This window comes from Leuresthes tenuis, unplaced genomic scaffold (genome assembly GCF_036924035.1).
Source record: "Leuresthes tenuis unplaced genomic scaffold, fLeuTen1.0.hap1 SCAF_12, whole genome shotgun sequence".
Taxonomy (NCBI): Eukaryota; Metazoa; Chordata; class Actinopteri; order Atheriniformes; family Atherinopsidae; genus Leuresthes; species Leuresthes tenuis.
This window is the reverse complement of record NW_027325366.1, coordinates 18,745,989-18,765,525: the sequence shown is the minus strand read 5'-3', so window position 1 is coordinate 18,765,525 and position 19,537 is coordinate 18,745,989. Positions and strand designations below refer to the sequence as shown.

The following is a 19,537-nucleotide window of genomic DNA, read 5'->3' as shown; positions in this document are numbered from 1 at the left end:
ATGACGTCATATTTCTGAGACGGAAGTGTTTTTTTTTTGCAGTGACGTGCCTACGAGTCGCCGTTGGAACATGACAGCAAAACAGCTACTTCTAAAATGAGTTCATTACAGACCTAATTTATGTGCTTCAAGCTGTTGTAATTGTCGGGTCAGGCTGAACTGAACCCGACCTCGGAGCTGCCACACATGTACAGTGAACTTTCGACGCATTAAAGGTTGTTTGACAGATATCGTCATGTCGTTTCTGGTGGACTCAGTGATCATGTTCACCTCTCAGGTAACGACGAGTTAGAAAAGCCTGCTAATTATGACGTGTATTTCTATGTTGTAAGCTAACACATGCTGGATATTACCAATATAATCCGTGTTAGAATCTTAACTGCAGTCCCAGAAAAGAGAGGGGAGGTTTCAACATCAATATCTCAGGCTCGAGAAACCCTAAACACAGTCATTACTTTACAGCTTCATTACGATATTGTTATCGCACTTTGCTTGTGGAAAAGCGCATTTGACACAAAATGACTAATGTGTCATTGCTGACTAGTTGATTTCTTATTTTGGCCCAATGTATTTGCAGCACTGAGAAGTCAGACAATTTTCACGACACTTTATTTGACTGCTGTCATACTGATAAGTGGAGTTGTTGATGGGTTGTTTTTTCATATTGTTTCATATGAATGTTATTCTTTAAGTTATTAGCCTCTCCTTTTTCACATGGTTTAAATTCCATGTGAGGCCACAGGGATGTCGTTGCGTTTGGTTTTATCAGTTAATCCTAATTCAATGCTAATGTAAAAAAAAAAAAAAAAGTTAGTTAAACTACAGCTAAGAAAATACTGTAAAACGGTATAGAAATTGTGCTGGAAATATGCTGTTTTCTGTTAGATTCATCCAGCCGTTTTTCTACAAGATGAATGTTAGAAACGCTAAAGATGAGCAGCATCAACTCAAATATTTGCGATTGTGTAATATTATGTGATCTGTAATAACAGTTGATCAAAACTTTTTAGTTTGTTGAAAAAAAAAAAGGTTTGTTAGGTATGCTGCCTCTTTTTATTCCTCTGCTAAATCATTCCCATTTGATTCCACACAGGTCCTGTTCTTTGGGTTTGGCTGGTTGTTCTTCATGCGGCAGCTTTTCAAAGACTATGAGGTATGCTGTTTTTTGCATTTTGCAATATTTCTTTTTCCCTATTCGTATATGACCACCAAGATATCCTATAATGATTCTAACATGAAAAACACAAGAGTTCAAGCTTGTGGTAATTAGCTGATCTTGACATGCCTTCTGTTTTTGCTTTCAGGTGCGACAGTATGTTGTCCAGGTGGTTTTTTCCATCACATTTGCTTTTTCTTGTACCATGTTTGAGCTAATTATCTTTGAGATTCTGGGTGCCTTAAGCAGCAGGTGAGTGTTTTTTTTCTTTCTGTGGGGGTATATCTGTGTCTTATTGCCCACAGCTGCCGAAAGACACTAATCCTCACCTCTTTTTTCAGTTCGAGGTATTTCCACTGGAAGCTGAATCTGTACGTCATTCTGCTGGTCCTGATCTTTGTGGTGCCTTTCTACATTGGTTACTTTGTCGTCAGCAACATACGCTTGCGTAAGTGACACCGCTTTTGACGAATGAAAGTGAAGTGTTTGGACCAAATGTTGGAGGTTTTTGCTGGTGCAATGCTATTCCACAAGTTGTCACAGTGAAGTGTTTGCTGTGTGTCTGTGTAGTGCAGAGACAAAGGCTTCTTTTCGCGTGTATGGTGTGGTTCACCTTCATGTATTTCTTCTGGAAGTTGGGAGACCCATTCCCCATCCTAAGTCCAAAACATGGTAAGTGTGTGGTGTTTTCTTCACTCGACACTTGTCACTTTTATGGCCACCTGCCATAGACTGAAAAATGTTTTTTTTTGTTATAGTACCAAAGTCGGTCTGTTCGCTGTCTTTTATTTAGGGATTCTGTCCATTGAGCAACTAATAAGTCGCGTTGGTGTGATCGGCGTCACTCTCATGGCTCTGCTGTCTGGGTTTGGTGCTGTCAACTGTCCCTACACATACATGTCCTATTTCCTCAGGTAAGCTCAGCTATGATTTTTCACACAAAAATTCCTTGAGCAAGCTATATGATGCTACGTATGGATCGGAGCCCGCTAATGAGTCAGTAATAATCATACTCGGGTGTACCTCTGTTTGCAGGACGCTATTTATACTGAAGACGATGCTTTTTAAGGAGCTTGCTTTCGTTGTGTTCACAGAAATGTAACAGACAGTGACATCCTTGCTCTGGAGAGGCGGCTGCTGCAAACAATGGACATGATTGTCAGCAAAAAGAAACGGTGAGTTGTTTTTTTTCTTATCCCTCTTAAACTCCTGATAGGGGCTTTTGTACAGCTGTTTTTATAAATGTGTTTTGTTCTGTTTGTGAAGAATTGCTATGACGCGGAGGCAGATGTACCAACGAGGGGAGGACCAGAACAAACAGGCAGGGTTCTGGGGCATGATCAAGAGCGTCACCTCTTCCCAAACGGGCAGTGAAAGAATCCTTTACGCTCAGATTTAATATAATAGTAAAAAGTCTCCATTATCAGCCACCTGTTAACCGTCCAGTGTATTAAGAGTGTACGTTAGCCTTGACTCCTTCCTTCCAGATCTTTCTCTAATCCAGCAGGAGGTTGATGCTCTGGAGGAGTTGAGTCGACAGCTCTTCCTTGAGACTGTGGACCTGCAAGCAACCAAGGTAACGCATATGAATGTACACACAAGCTATATGAAAAATATGTAAACCGTACTCCAGTTTGGAATGTGCAGTTTTCAAGTTGTTTTGTGTTTTCGGCCACAACCATCTGGCGACTTCCAGATATGATCTTGGCATCGAAGCCTTAAAACACAGGGCCACATTAGAGAAGGTTTATTCAGAATGTCGGAAACACTGTTTCTGTTAATGTTAATCAAAATAATTTTTTCTAGACACAACGTAGCGTTTTCATATTTTATGCTAGCAAATTCTATGTAAACAAGCGTTTGGGTTCTTTCTGTTTGCAGTGCAGTCTGTCAGTAGCCTGCTGACTCCATGCTGACGGAGACGCACATTATTTATCGATGTCTGTTTTGCTTATGTGTCACAAGCGGTTTGCTAACTCTTTAACGCCACTCTTCATGGTCTTTAGGAGAGAATTGAGTATTCGAAGACATTCCAGGGAAAATACTTCAACTTCCTTGGTTACTTTTTTTCCATCTATTGCGTCTGGAAAATATTTATGGTAAGAGGTTTTGCATGTTGTTGTTTTAGATGTGGTTGAGATGAACTCCTTCTTTTGAAACAAACTCTCTTTGACTCATAGGCCACGATAAACATAGTGTTCGATCGAGTTGGAAAGACGGATCCGGTGACGAGGGGTATTGAGATTACAGTGAACTACTTGGGCATCCAGTTTGACGTGAGACACACACACACACACGTACAAACTCACTGATGCGCTCCCACTTACTCTGACCTCATCTCTAACCATGCCACGGTTAACATTTAAACTAAACTTTTAAAAGTATTATGTGAAAATGAAATGATTTAATTTACAAGAACTTGACTTTCGTCTGCTAAAAGGAAGCAAGTCCCAGTAATGACTTCAAGTGGACACACACAGAGACTTTTGTAAAGATAATTGCAGTCTTATTATCTTCCCATTGATGTTTTCTCTTCAGTGAACCGAGCAATGCTCTAATTTAGTCTTTTCCTACAGAGACAGTCGATAAATCTAGTTCTCCCAGGTCACAGTCCAAATGCAAAAAAGATTAAATCTCTCATGTTCTTTCTCCAACGTTGCCCTCAAATTCTGTGATTTTTCTCACTCTTCTGTTCTCCTTCTCTCTGTCTTCCAGGTCAAATTTTGGTCCCAACACATTTCTTTCATTTTGGTGGGGATCATAATCGTTACGTCCATACGAGGCTTACTCATCACCCTAACGAAGGTGAGACTATAGCCCGAAACGCCTAGTGTGGCGTAACAATATGTTGTTAAATGGTTCTTACAGTTTTTACCAGTTTCCGTTTGAGCGTATTCAAATATTGACTCATTTCATTGCTTGAATCTTGATGTTTTGGCAAAAAGTGACAAGATATTTGTCAGCATTTTTTCTGGATCAAGTTTATTTATATATATATATACATGCATATAATTGTGTGTGTATTTCTTGCTTGTAACTTTCTAGTTCTTCTACGCGATATCAAGCAGTAAGTCTTCCAACGTCATTGTGCTCGTCCTCGCTCAGATCATGGTGAGTGTGTTTCTTCAGTTAATGGCTGCCCACAAATTGCAGTTAAATATGAACTTTTTTCCTCTCTTTTGTGTGCTTTGATCTATTAGGGAATGTATTTTGTGTCGTCTGTACTGCTAATGCGCATGAGTATGCCGTTGGAGTATCGTTCCATCGTGACTGAGGTTCTGGGAGAGCTGCAGTTCAACTTTTACCACCGCTGGTTTGACGTCATCTTCTTGGTCAGCGCCCTGTCCAGCATCCTCTTCCTTTATCTCGCCCACAAACAGGCACCAGAAAAGCACATGACCCTCTGACCTCTCCCTGCGCTTCGTCTCTCCGAGGACTTTTAATCTGGAGCCGAGCGATATCCAGAGATCACGTTTTTTTATACATATATTCCTGAATCAGGAGCAATTGATTTTTGGGTTTAAGTTCTGGGAGTTATTTTAATACAAGACGAAACAAAGGTGAAAGTGGACAAAAATGAATGAATGAATAAAGAAAAACAAAAAATTGGGATTAAATTTTTTCCGGAAATGCAAACACTTTGAATGTCCTGAGCTAAGATGTTAACTTCCCTTTTGTCTAAACACACTGGAGTGAAAGTTTTCACCTTGTATCCCCTTTTTCACTTCACTGACATGCGAATATGAAGAAAAGATATGGATGCCACTTTGTTAAGCGTTCAGATATATGGGACAAAAACCTGGGACAAAAAACAGACACTCATAAAGCTGGGCTTAATTACAATGGCATGTGTTTATTTTCTTCATGAAATAGTACTTTTATTTCAGAAATGTGAACAGTATTTTTTTCTTAACAACATTAAATAAAAGCAGCAGTTTGTGCATACAGAAATGCATAAAAGACCACTGTGTTTCCTGGTAACATAGATGACCATCTTGATGTCACCATTGGCAGTCTCAGGAATCTTCTGAGATTCTGATCAACAAGTAGAATAGAAGATAGATGATCACATTTCTGAATACTCGATATTTCAAGACAAGATTTTGTTCTCAGCTCAAGAAGTAGCAGCTCAGCTATAAATCAGATTTTGACAGTGCATTTCATAGATCTCTGCTCTACTTGTTCAGCGGTTCCCCCTCATATTTGTTTACTCTTGATTCGACCTTGTGAGAAGCTCATAGAGCACATTGTTGAATGAAAAGGAAAACGGATCAATGTCGGATTAGGGCAAATCGGGAACGTTGTTCTTCAGGTGATTTCTCAGAGCCTGATGTCAACGCTGTCTACAGATGAAGATGACGACACGGATGGAGACTAAAAGAGAGAGGAAAAAGAATTCAAGTTTTATTAGGTGAGAAACACACGTGTACAAGCATTTTTCTGGTTTCTGTTTTTTAATCCGCTTTCAAACAGACTTTAGCTGCCTATAGATAACAATGAAGAATGTAAAAAAAAAAAAAAATAAAAAAAATAAAAGATTTTGATATGCATTCCAGCAGTGGAGCTACCAAAAATTCTTGGTCTGCAAAAATATTACTGACTGTTACCAGAAGCCATGACTTAGCTGATGGGGTCTTAGATTATCATCTTCACAACTTTTCCGATGTGTTTGTGACACACCGGACATGTCTAAATTTTCATCTAATAACATTTCTCAATGACATGGATCAACAAATAAAACTATTCATCCTGGAGAAGGGACATAGATATCTGAATGAAATCCAGTGCAATCCATCAACTTGCTTTGATGATCACTGAGCTCCTGATCAGTGGCGTAATTCCAGAATTGTTTATTTAGTGCTGGGATATTTACAGCTTCAGAGTCACATCTACAGTTTGGAAACACCCAGAGTTAATGAAGCGCCACTGATTACAACCACCCTCTTCAAAACAGGTGGAAAAATGGGCTGGTTAGCATAGGTTGAAAGAATCCTCAACTGAATTAGTTAAGAAAATCAGCACTAATTCAATTGAATGGCTGTTCTTGTAGTACTAGAAGAAAAATGTATTTATGACTTAAGTTTTTAAGAGTTATTCTCTAGAGACAATGAATTGACCAAATATACAATTATTTAATTGAAAAGAGTAAACTGACAGACCAACTTTGTCATCTCTACCTAAAAATGTTAGCGTGGGACATTTGTTGAAGTGTCACCGCTAAAAACCACCTCTCACCCTCTGTCTCTCTGCTTTTGTTGGGGTCTCGGGCCTGGCCTCCTCTTGTCCCTTCTTAATGGTTTTTGGTGTGTCTGCAGTGTGGACGTGGCCATGGGATGTTTCCCGTCTCATTTTATGTTGTTCATAGACATCCTTGCTGCACACCAGCATCTCCAGATAGTTTCCACTTCTGCGGATCAATCCCACCACCTCCTCATGACTGCTCTGCTCCACGTTCACCCCGTTTACTTCAATTACAATGTCGTCATTCTCCAGGCCTGCTATGTCAGCTGCTCCGCCCTTCACCACCTGAAACAAGACTTCTCTTACTGCTTGGTTTTTAAATGATCGCAATCACATAGCAGACGTTTTTGTTAGTCTTACCTCCTTGATGTACTGACCAAAAAGACCCTGGACGCCATTTAGGTGAAACCCAAAGCCATGAACAGTCTTCTCCATCTTGCACAGCTTGAGCCTCACAATCTCTTCTGTGACTGGTCGAGCAGAGGCAGAAGTATTGATAGCCTCTATGTAACTGGGTGGTGAGTTGGAATCATTCATCTCTTCCCAGAAAAGCATAGGAGACACTTTCCCCTGTGGGATATACAACATTATGCTATCTATCTAATGTACAGCATACACAGAACTGAAGACAGAGACTCAGTGACTCTGAAGCTCACCTGCTGATAAATTTGGTCTGTCTTTTGGTCCACCACAAGGAGGCAGCATTCGTCACCACTTTTCTTGATTCTGTCCACCACCTGATCATGGCTGCAACTGTCTAGGAGCTTGCCATCCACAGCAACCACTCTGTCCATTTCCTTCAGACCAGCTCTTTCTGCTGGGCTGCCTCTCTCTATGTCACTTATTAAGTGTCCTGCATGGATTCAAGGTAGGACATCGTGAAACCACAGCCATGTCTCTGCAGTATAAGTAACGTGATATGATTATGGCCTTGCCTGTTTGGTTGGGTTCCTCTTTGAGCAAGAAGCCGTATCCATCAGATCCTTTGGTCATGTTGATAATGCGCGGTTTGTGAGGGAGATGCTTGACTGTTGCCAACCACGTTCCAATCTTGGCATGTTTGTTTTGATAGAACTTGTCTGTTTCCTCATCAGCCAGTAGGAACATGACACTGCCGCCCAACTTTCTGATCTTTTCCACCACTTGATCGTGTGTGCAGTTTTCTACGTTCTCTCCATTGATCTCCAGCAGACGGTCTTTGTTTCTGACACCTGCTTTGCCAGCCACACCTCCTGAAGTCACATCTGTCATGAACAGTCCCTTCTCGCCTGGTAATAAGAGCAAAGAAAAATACATTTTCCAACTTCACTTTTGAGCAAATGAAGAAGCAATTAACACCTATTTGAATAGATATTTTATGCATCCGATATAAGCCCTTACTGACAGGTTACACTTTGTTGCTTGGAATATCTTCAACTGTTGTTTATTTTCTTTCAGCATGACACTTCAATAGTCTTCCTTTGGCTCCAGATAGGCGAGACCTCTGCTCCCAACATGGATTGTTGCTGCAGTTCTAACTATCTGAATTGTCTCCAACAATGAAATATTTCACAAAGATAATGATAATAACTTTTATGATAATGATGGATGGTTATGTAAGATACTACCCCATCTGGTCGAACTTTTAAAGCCTCTAGCCACACCCAACAACACTCATGGGAGTGCTTGAATGTGTGGCATCAATAACCATATCACAGCAGCAGCTCAACAAATCAGCAAACAAGTCCCATGACAGTTGCTCATGAAATGTAATCTACTGAATGTCCCTATTTTTATGTGTTCATGGGCACACAAATAATACTGGAATAATGATGACTGGAAACTGACACAAAAGCAGTGTTTGCTAGCTTATAGAGTCAAAAAAGAGTTTGTTTTCAAGAGCAAAAGGTTATGGCCTTGGAATTACACATGACTCTAATTTTGGAGAGTTTTTTTCAAACTTCCCATTTGGTTTGACCCATTATGTAGTTTGTCTTTTCTGCTTGGATTTAGTTAGGGTTAACCATCAGGGTTGCTTTAAAACAGTCCCTTTCACAATGTCAAATGTGTCAACTTTTGACACAATGTGCCTACATAGGAACGGATTTGACGTTATCTGCAAAAAAACTGAAACTTTTTGTTCCTCAAATAACAGATATCTAGTATCTAAGTATGTTTTTTATTATTTTTTTTATTAAGTATTTTGCCACTGTTATGTACTTTCTGAACCAATCAGGTGAAACTGAAAATGCAAGTTTCTTTGTCGATGGGGATTTAATCCCAAAATATTTTCCATTGAAAACCCCAAATTTGCCCCGATAAAGAACTCATGCCCTGTCACATGAGGCATTGTTATGGAGCATCATTACATGCTCTACTAAGGAGTGTCCTCCTCAAAAACATGCAGGCCAAAATGACCTATGAATATTTTCAGAGGACATTCAAGCTCTTGTGATAATGAGAGCAACTGCATTTGAACCGCAAAACTGGTGTGCATCAAAGTGACGGTTGCTTTGAAATAAAAAATGTACTTTAGTATTAATAGCCATAGTTTTCTAACCCAAACCATGTTATATGATTTGTAATTGTCACCAAGTGATATTACAGCCAAAACCCACCAGGAAAGTGGCGTTGTGACGTACTGTATTTCTTGTTACCCAGGCAACCAGCAAAATGGTGTTTGTGAGGGCCATATGTGCATGGTAAAAAGAATGTATTTTAACTCTAACCATGATTACTTTCTAATTTCAACTAACTATTGCTATTTCCTTAACCCAACTAGGAAGTGACAAAAGTGTTTTAATAGAGTGTTGTGGTGTTAATAAATAAACTATGAATTACTGGAACCCTGTAACTGTGGCATCCAACCAACCCCCTCGCCTCCTTATGAGAATTTTGTGACCAATTAAAAAAAACACGCTTTAACAAAGCTTTCCCTCCCATCTGTGGCGGTTCTTTACAAGACAGCATTATGAATTGTAGTTAAGGCCATGGACAAATTATCTATAAACCTTTATGAATTTATCATTAATAAATTTTAGAATGTAAAGTTTAAATCCCAATGTCTTTCTCCCTTCTGTACTAAATTGTGTTTTGTTGTAGTTTTTATTTTAGAAGTAATCATTCGCTCTCAGCTCACCTTTGACCGAGCGAAGAGAAAAGTCATAGCTTGACTTTGACTTGACCAAGTAGCAGAGTTTAGGTTTTGGAACCCCTTTGGCCACCCCGTTGGTAGCTGGTTTGCTCTGAGGGTCAGAGAGGTTTACTCCCTCTGCTTTTGCTTGCTTGTAAGATGATTCATCCAGAACATGGAATGTGACAGATGTTCCACTGTTTCTCACCAGCTCCACCACCTGCACCAGGGAAACAAAGGAGGGGTCAGAGAAAAGACACACCTTACAGGATTATTTCAACAGCCAAGGGCTTGTTATCGATTAATGTACTGCAGTAATCTTGCATCCTGCTCACCTCTGAATGGGACAGATCATCAACAAATGTTCTATTGACCCAGAGGATGCGGTCTCCGTCTTTCATGCCAGCGAGTTCAGCCGGACCTCCCATTTCTAGGCATCGGATCAGGTGACCCTCCTCGTTCTGCTCCACCCTCAGATAGAAGCCAAAACTCTGTCCCGGCTTCTTGGTGAAAGAAATCACCCTTGGCTTGTACATGGCCATGTCTTTACATATAAGAGAGGGCAAAGAGCACACAAAAATAAATCCCAAATTATATCTCCACGCTATCAAAATATAATATTTGTCTTACCGAATTACCATAAACAGACTTTCCCCCTTTAAACTTAATACTGATAGCCTCAGATGAGCAGTTAATCTTCCATGGCTTCTCTACAGTGACAGTTAATGGTTAATAGATGGAACAGCTGACGACAGATCATAAAAAACATTCGCATGGACTTTGAATGCATAATAAGGATTGTGACAGTGATTCTCCTGTTGAGCCATTATTTCCATACCGGAGGGTCATAGAAGACATGCATGTGTCCTGTTGTTTGCTTATCCTAAGAGCACATATGCAGATGTCATAGCCTTAAAGAATTCCTGTGCACTGACTCAAAACAAGAAATCTCTCAAGATATGCATCATCAGGTGACGTATGCAAAAAAAAAAAAAACAGGATTATTCTTATTTGAAAAAAAGAAAACACTTCATGATGTCTCAAGCTTCTTTATCACAGATTAAAAAAAATGAAACACTTGGTATTCTTTATGTTTATGCATTTGGCTGATGCTTTTATCCAAAGAAACTTACTGGTAGGCATATAGGGTAAGGGGGTCTTGCCTAAGGGCCCTTCTGGAGGTAGTACCTTTCATGCAGAAGGTGGCAATCATACCACTACACTATCCAGTACCTTTATGAGAGTGATGGCTACGTACATAGAAAACACATATTACAAAAATGTCACTGTCTGATTTGTGTCTTCTTATCTTTTAATACTTTAGAATTATAATCTGAATTTAAATAAACTGTCTTAAAGTTCCAACAAGAGGACGTTTCCAATATTATCATGCGAATGAGTCAAAGTTGCAAGACTCTAGAGATAACATAAGCACAACCCTGTAATAAAAGTGCAGCTTCAATAAAAATGTTTTATGAAAATATATTCTACATAATAAGTAACACAGCATAACCTCAATATATGAACGCATGCCATATGACTCATGATTAAACTATTTCCAGATGTGCTCTTTGCCAGTATGGTCTAACACTTGAGTTTGTGGGACCATTTTTAATAATACAAAAGCCATATTTTATGACTTGCTCAACCCAAATGACATATTTCCTTTATCCTTCCAATAGGTCAAAAGAAGTGTTATTATGTTGTAGATTACCTCAAAATCTGCAACATTTTCAAGAGAAATGAAACAAACAACAGTACATGTCTTCCCGGGTTTCTATGTTGTTCATCTTTTCACAATCCATCAGGAATTGTTAGGAACTATTCCTTTACATATTTTTCTTTGTATTTCTTTACATGATTTTTTTTTTTTACTGGATTTCTTTGCTCTAAATGTTTGGTTTTGAAAGAAAACAGGATAGTTCACTCACCAGCTTGTCTCAGGCTCAGTGTCCAAGTCGAAAGAGAGCTCGTCTGTCACTGATTATGTGTTATTGTGTCTTCAACCTGTCTCCCTCCCGCCCTTCTGTTCAGTGCAGGGACAAAGGTGAGCCTAAAGGCTGAGTTATTTAACAGTGTCTCGTGTCATGAATGTGTGGAGAGGCGATGGCTCTGTGCAATCTGTCCTCAGAGGGTGAGCAGTCATCTGTTTTGAGATCAAAGGTACATGATTCAGGTGGCAATTAAAGCAAACACATCAATGTCAGTATCAGAGGAAATGAACCCTCTGTAGATTTATTTAGATAAAGCCCAACCTATAAAAATAGAATAAAATGTCTATGTTCAAGATATTACTTATCTTTGTGACTCCTACTTTTAAATCAAGTCTGATTCAGCAGCCTGTTCAAGCTTTATTGAAATGGTCGTATTGAAATAATTGATTTCTGTGATGATTTCACTGGTCTTTTATTTTCAGCTTTGAGAATAAAATCTGTAGAAATAAACTGAAATTTCTATTCTATTTTGACCTTCTCAATACATTTCTGCTAAAATGTGCCACTTAATAGTGTGTTATGGGATACTCTCGAGGCAAACCAACATTGTAGATTCACAAAGTGAGCAAAACTGCAGTCTATTTTGGCAAGACTCACAAAGTTCAGGTTAAGCTTGGGTGTAGTCTCAGGTTTATGGTTGCTGTTGTCTGTAAATAGAAGAGAGTTATCAAAGGCGCAAACTGTTGTCCTTGAGATGGGACAAAGGTCAAATCTAAATCAAAGCCAAGCAAAACAGCTCTGCTAACTGTAAAAGTTAATTCATCACTGGGCTGATGTAACATTTTGTTTTTGACTGACTCTGCTTATTACCTGCTCTTTGAAATTAATTCTGATATAATCCTTGCTTTCTCACACCCTCCAGGGAGACTGTAAATTGGGTATTAATTTGTACTAATTTTATCCACTTATCAGTGCAATAAAACATCTGAAAACACCAGAAAGATGGAAATACACTGGAACAACTAAGGGGGACCTGATCCATTTAGCTCAATCTTTACTGCTGCTTGGGCTTCTCCACTGTTCCACCGCCACTCTCTTCTTTCCCAAGCCATCCATCCATCCATCCATCCATCCATCCATCCATCCATCCATCCATCCATCCATCCATCCATCCATCCATCCATCCATCCATCCATCCATCCATCCATCCATCCATCCATCCATTTTCAGTACCCGCTTAATCCAATTCAGGGTCACAGGACATTGTCAACCTTCAACATTAGTGATGACATCACTACTATGGTCCAGTGGCCCTCCTGCTTCACCTTTTTCACTAGGCCAATCAGTCTGTTTTCCATCCTTTTTAAATCTCACTTCTGGTGTCATTACTCTGGACCTTTCCTATCATCATTCTTGTCATATCAGTCTAACCACCAAACCAAGCTTTATTCTAAGCATTTATACACCAATTCATTTGTGTCAAACTTTCATTTATTTTCTCCTTATTGAACATCCTGCCTCATCCACAACGGAAACACAACTGTTAAAAAAAATAGAACTACATTTGAGTAGAGTATTATTTGTAGCTTTAAAATCGCAATTCTATATGTGTAGAATATGAAGAAAAATATTTAAGGAATACAAATCATGAATTAATTTAATTTCCATTTAAATTTAAATTTAAAGAGTAGAAATTTGACTCAAACATCTGTGGTAAAATAGTGTGATGAATTTGTAACCAGGAATAACATATATATATGTAATTATATTTGTAATGTTATTTGATGTAAAGTCATTTTATTTTTACTGACAGAAGAAACTGTTTAAGTTGAAGTTTGATCCTGCAATTTCACTGTAATTTGGCAGTTTAATTTAAAATCTCAAGCAACTATTGACAATTAACAGCAAAAAGGTTGTATAATTCTTGCATTATTATGTAATTTCTTTTTGAAAGGATTTATGAATAAGATGAATATTTTTTCTGTCATGGAAAGGGATTTTTTTATTTAAGGATGCTGAAATGGAAACGCCTTTAAGAAAAACATAATTTGAATAAAACTGCTTAGTGTCTTACTACAGACGGCTTTTATTCTAATGTTTAAAGTGTAGATTCATACTCTATTTGATTAACAGCTCTAATATTAAACAAAAGTAACAAAAGTGGTGAGTTTTTCTAGTCCTTAAAGGCACCTGTATGTTAGAAAAATAAGAAGTCACTTAGATTTTCCATCTTCACTAAAACACATTTAGTATGGAAACCAAACAGAAATTTCAACTCCTAAAACCTTTCAATCGATGGTCTGAACATGCCCATTATCTTTTATCCTCCTTTTTTTTAGCACTCCGCTTCCTTTTACAGCACATTACCACCAGCAGCAGTAACGCATATTGACAGATGTGTGCAACTGTTGGTGGAAAGATGCATGACATCCATTACCCTCCTTCCGGGCATCCAAATTGTGCTTCAGCCATCTGCAAGAATGTAAATCACATTACCCCCTGCTCTCTTTGTACATATGCCGTAAAAGTAGAGCTACAAACAGTGCAGCATGACCTCATTAAACATCACTTTACTGCACTTACCTTGGAGGAAAGAGCCAGTTGGTAAAAGTGATTACATTCCACCTCTTGTACATAAAATAATGACATAGTAGGCATGGCATGTGTTTTTTTTTTCTGTAAAGAAACTGCATATGTCAGTGCAAAATAATTATTGTACAAAACTTCCTCAAAAAGTTGTGAATTGTGAGTGAGACAGAATGCAAGCATTCAACATTTTGAATATTGAAATTGAGATATTTGACTGAAACTGGGACAGAATACGTTTTTTTATCGGCTCTTTGTACAATTTCTTCTTCTGACAATACTCTGTAAACATCTGAAAACAGAGCAGACCAATAGTTGTAGTTTTGTTGTTCACATTTTTCTAGTTTCTTCCTGACACCGCCATAATGTGCCAGATGTTTTCAATGGATGACGGGTCTGGGCTCTGATACTACAGAGCCATGCTGTTGTAATATGTGCTAAATGTGATTAGGCAAGTGCTTACAAAAATAAACAAGACCCTCCTGTAAAATAACATCTGTATAACAGCGTATGTCGCTCCAAAACCTGTGTATACCATTAAGTTTCAATGATGCTCTCACAGATGTGTAAACTGCCCATGCCAAACACACCAGTGCATTCCAAACCATCAAAGATGCTGGCTTGAACTATTTAACGATAATGCGCAAGCTAGATAGTCCATCAGTTTTTCTGCTGTGATGAGGCGCACATGACTCCAAAAATTACTTAAAATTTTGATTTGTCAGACCACAGGACAGCTTTCCACTTTGTGCCAGTCCACCTTATGAGCAAACCTGCTTTCATTCCATTCCTGGGGGTCAACTAGTCACAATTTCTGCCAGCCCCTGGTGTCTATGACTCAAGGAAAAAGTGCCCTGTGGTGATGATGAGCTGTTGCCCTGGCTGCAGGAATATTAGATGCTGATAGCAAACATCATCCTGGAATGGTGACCATTCAAAAGCCTTTTCCGCTGACTAAAAGAGAAGAGTTAAATCCGAAATGGAGGTAATGTGAAATACTGTCCATTAGCTGTGTGACATTAACAAAAATATGGATTCATCCTAGACTCAGCATGTTTTCTTTGTTTCACAGAGGCAGGCAAATTGAGTTCCAATGTCCTTTGAAATGCAACTGTTGTTTCCCACAAAAAGAAGCGTCCAGGACATTATGGAGGCAGTTGCATGCATTAAAACCAAACTAGAAGCTGCTCTTACTTCTCTAAAGCCCATGTGCTTTGCAGCATGCAAAGGAAGACTTTACAGTGCCAGCAGTGTAGGTTTGTGTTTTTTTTTTCCTCAGGTCATAGCTCGGAGCTTAATTATTAACATTGCAGCATTGAGGATGGAAATGTACGGTTTCATCCTGTCCGTGGCCGTGTTTTCTCTTACAAAAGTTGAGTAGGCATAACCTGAAGTCAATGTGACCTGCACTGTGCATAATTTAAAACCCTGGAGGCTGCAGAAAAAACTTTGACAAAAAAAGAATTGACATACTGTCTTCAGTATTTTAATCTGTTTATCCTTAGCCCATGCAGTGATTTCCATGACTGTTTTTAATACAGTGTTGCCTAAAAATCATTAATACTCTAATCGTTTTCAAGCCTTGTACATCGCCTACAGTTTCATTTTTCTAAACAATTTGATGTTATGTTATGTAGATGATTAAATCCCCAAATTCTTCGTAATTTTACGTTACTGACATGTTACTAATCAATCTTGTTAGCTTTAAGATACACCACCGTGTGTTTTTACTGCATTTTCAGTCTTTTTCTTGTTGTTTTGTCTTTTTTTGGTTTTATTAATTTAGTTATTAACATTCTGCCATAATAGAAAAAAGGTTTCTATCTTTACTTTTCCATGTGATCTTGTGTTTTATTTTGACTTTTTAATATTTCATGAAGGATGTTAACATATGCAGTAACAATAACATTACTTACAATATGGCCAAAATGACTTAAAATGTTAATGAATTGATACTGGTAATAAGGTTGGCTTGAATAACAAAAGTTTCTTTCATTATATATTAAGCATTTGTCATTGACAGGCATGCGTTTAATTTTATGTAGAAAAGTTGGTTCTAAAGTTCTAAGTTGGTTCTAGCTAAAATTCTGAGGGACTGGCTATCGGCTTACTCACTTTACTCAATTTTTATATTTTTTGTGTTACCCATGATTCTTTGTGGTGCATAGTGGGCGTGGCTTGGCTCCTGATTAGATTTCAGAGGACTAGATTTTGCTTGTATTAGTTTTTTATTTCCTGGTTTCTGATTAATCCTATATTGTTAAATTATTTCAAATTAGTTTTATTTGTTTAGATTTTGTGTGTTGGGCCATTTTTTTTTTTTTGGTGATTCTATTGTGCTTTTTGGTTGGTGGGCTTACTCACCTCGGTTTACACTCCGGACCATGAGTTCAGTGTCTCACTTTTTTTTAAATGTGAAATTAAACTAAATTTGCTTTAAAATTATGGAAATTGTTCATACTTTCACTCTTACAAGTTTTTCATGTTAATTTACTTTAGACGTGTACATTCACAGTCTATTTCTGTCATCTTCTCTATATTTTCCCATACTTAAGAAATACAGGAAAACATCTGTAACATTACAGATTTTTATACGGTATAGGTTTATGTATCTCCGGACTAGGAGCTTCTGTGCTGTTTATATGTTTATATGCACCCCATTAGGAGACACACACACATAATTCCAACCATGTAGCCTCACACTCACTACTGGCTTGGAGCAATGTTTGAGCAATCGATCTCAGGGGTCCAGGAGCCACAGGCAGAGAGATGAGTGGATGGAGACAGCTTGGCTTAGCACTAATGCATTCACTATCCATTACCTACAGTCATCATCTTTTGTTTAATGACCTTCCGCGATGCTGACCACCTGTGTTGATGAGTCCTCTTAAGCTGTTGTTGCTGATTTGGTCTGTAACAAAATCTTAGGGGTGTTTATGAAAATAGCAGTAAAGAATGGATCTATCAAAGCATCAGAAGATACAGACATGAGATGCGAGGTAGCACCCCAGAGGTGATTATATCCAACTTGTCCTCATCAGCAGTGTAGCATCAGTAATCAACGTGTCATGCCAGTTTGCGATTACCACACTCAACAGGGAGCACTAGTGTCTCTCCTCATCTTGATTGGCATCCTCACATGGCTTGTTTATCTGGGGTAAGTAGCTCTGCACACGATCTGCTGAAGCCACTTAGACCAGGAGAGAGATTAGAGAAGAGATGCTTGAAATAATGGCCCCATCTTTTTTTTTCTTTTTCTTTTTTGGAGGGAATCATTAGAATGTTTGGAGACCAAGCAGATGCTTCCCGCTCTCCACAGCAACTATAAAGCCTCAGTGAGAAGTGACATTTTAACCTCTCAAGTGTACAGGTGGCAGGGAGGAGTCAGTCTTTCTGCTGCGCTCAAGGGAAAACAAACAAACATACAGTCAATCAACAGCATGAAGCATCAAGCCCGAGGCTGATTTATGAAAAGTCACTAACATCTCCACAACTGTTATGAGCAACAAGTCCTCCAACCAAAGTGACCAAATAGCTAGTTTGCCCATATCTTTAATCACAACCCATAGGGATGTCTTATAAGCATCTTCCCCTACAACCAGCAGGAAATGCAACTCTTATGAGTATTACCTCATTGGAGCAAATGTTATTCTCAAGTGGCTTTTTTTATAAGCCCCAAATGGTGCTTTTAAGGAGGAGGATGGGGGTGGATGGTACAAATATGGAAACATTTTTTTTTAAAACTGCCAGAAATAAGTTTCACACAATTATAACAAGTGTTTTTTTTTTCTAATGTTCTGGGTTGCGTACTTATTAGCTTAAAAACTTCAGATTCAAATTTCGTTATCTGTCATTGTAGGTGAGCAGAACAAAATCAGGCTGGCACACAGTGGCAGGCATTTCCACATTTAGATGTGAAATAGAAGAAAATCATACACATCATCATAAACTATCATACACACAATATGGAAACATGAAAATTAAAATTGCACTTGCAACTTGTGTCTCCGCCTGTTTGGGTTTTGGAAAACTTTACAATAACATTACTTGTTATGGATTTGAGGACAAATGCGGTGAGTTAAAATAAACTCTTACAATCCCACAGTCCCCTTGACGGAGGAAACTAGGAAGTATTTATCCATATAATTAGCACCAAGTAAGAGTAATGTAAAAAATAATTAAGAACAACAATGAAAATAATGTCACATTTTTACTTGAGCTAAAATAGAATGGGAAATTAGAAACCAAATAACAGCCTCATTACAATGACTTGGTGATACTTTTGTTGTTGCACTTGCTCAAAATCATCTGCAGATCTGCAAAATTCCCCACAAGTATAATTAAGCACAACTAGATATTACTGCTGACATCAGAACAGACCACACTGAATCACTGACTGTCCAACCGAGGTTTCAAATTGAATGATTACAACAGAAACATAAGTACCAGTCTTTTAAAAGAACACTGTACTCCTAGAAACCTGAAAATGTCAGAATAGGTCTTCGCCTTCTAATATCACCTCCCCTATGCGAGTTTTTTTCTGACTCTAACATCAAGAAGGTATTTTTGTCAATCCTTTTCAAGAGGCAACTTAACCGACCTATCATTGGGAGTGTTTTTCTAACATCCTGCTTCACGGTTAAGTTTGGATAAAGCTATTTAGGAAAGATTGTGGCTAATATGGTTAAAATAACCACCTTTAGGAAAAAAAAGACACTGATGGTCCAGATTATCGCAAATCATCTCCTAAATGTTGCCAATGGAGCAATTGCGTGAGTATTGCGTAATCAAATGACTACAGATGACAGTTTTACAAGCACAGCCAGGGAATAGGCAGCATGGTGAAAACCCAAAACAAGGTTGCCGTAGGACCATCTCAAACATTTTAATATCATAAGATCAGACTGAAGCACAGGTATTTGCAACCTGCAGGGCATAGAGCCAGTGATCTAATTTGTCTGTTTTAGAAGAGGATTGCAGGGGTAATGATGATGACTTTGGTCATCCAAAGCAAGAATATAACCTCATGAAACGATGATCCACTCTTCTCCTTTTTAATCAAGAAAGTGCTCATAAATATGAAACAATTGCCCTTAGAAGTGGTTTTACACGCCACACGGGGGCGACAGTGAGCTTGTGAAGCAGCTTTAACAGCTTTGGGTTGGGACATCAGATCAACGCTGCTTATATAAGGTGGAAACGTTCTTGCTGGTAATTAAATTAGCAAACACAACAGTGTAAAACAACAAACTAAACCGACGCCGACACGGGGGGCCTGATTATAATAATACCTGAAGCAAGTTGTGTGATGACATTCATTCAAATTCTCCTGCAGTTTTAACATGTAGTCATCAAAGTTGAGCAGATGAATGAATCTCAGACGTGTCGGTCTGCTGCTAATTTAGACATGGCACGAGTATTTGGACTCGGATGCAACCTATCATGACAGATGGACATTCTGCCTATGACTTAACACAGCTATTTGCTATATTCATTATTTTCATTTTA

The 19,537-nt window shown here is 38.5% G+C and overlaps 2 protein-coding genes across 2 annotated transcripts; one reads left to right on the top strand and one right to left on the bottom strand.

Moving 5' to 3' along the window:
• The first annotated feature begins 46 nt into the window (after positions 1-46).
• Positions 47-5,105, top strand: LOC140319312 (Golgi pH regulator). The gene is made up of 14 exons (XM_072396907.1): positions 47-277; positions 1,094-1,153; positions 1,305-1,408; positions 1,498-1,604; positions 1,727-1,828; positions 1,950-2,070; positions 2,251-2,331; positions 2,423-2,532; positions 2,644-2,732; positions 3,163-3,255; positions 3,337-3,432; positions 3,872-3,961; positions 4,202-4,267; positions 4,357-5,105. Exons 1-14 carry the CDS (start codon positions 236-238, stop codon positions 4,561-4,563), a joined length of 1,368 nt encoding a protein of 455 aa, XP_072253008.1. The 5' UTR covers positions 47-235; the 3' UTR covers positions 4,564-5,105.
• On the bottom strand, positions 4,993-10,061 carry pdzk1 (PDZ domain containing 1). The gene is made up of 7 exons (XM_072396908.1): positions 9,845-10,061; positions 9,516-9,729; positions 7,333-7,665; positions 7,054-7,250; positions 6,758-6,967; positions 6,392-6,682; positions 4,993-5,530 (listed from the first exon to the last, which is right to left on the bottom strand). The coding sequence occupies exons 1-7, from the start codon at positions 10,049-10,051 to the stop codon at positions 5,477-5,479; spliced, it is 1,506 nt and encodes a 501-aa protein (XP_072253009.1). The 5' UTR covers positions 10,052-10,061; the 3' UTR covers positions 4,993-5,476.
• Positions 10,062-19,537: the final 9,476 nt, after the last annotated feature.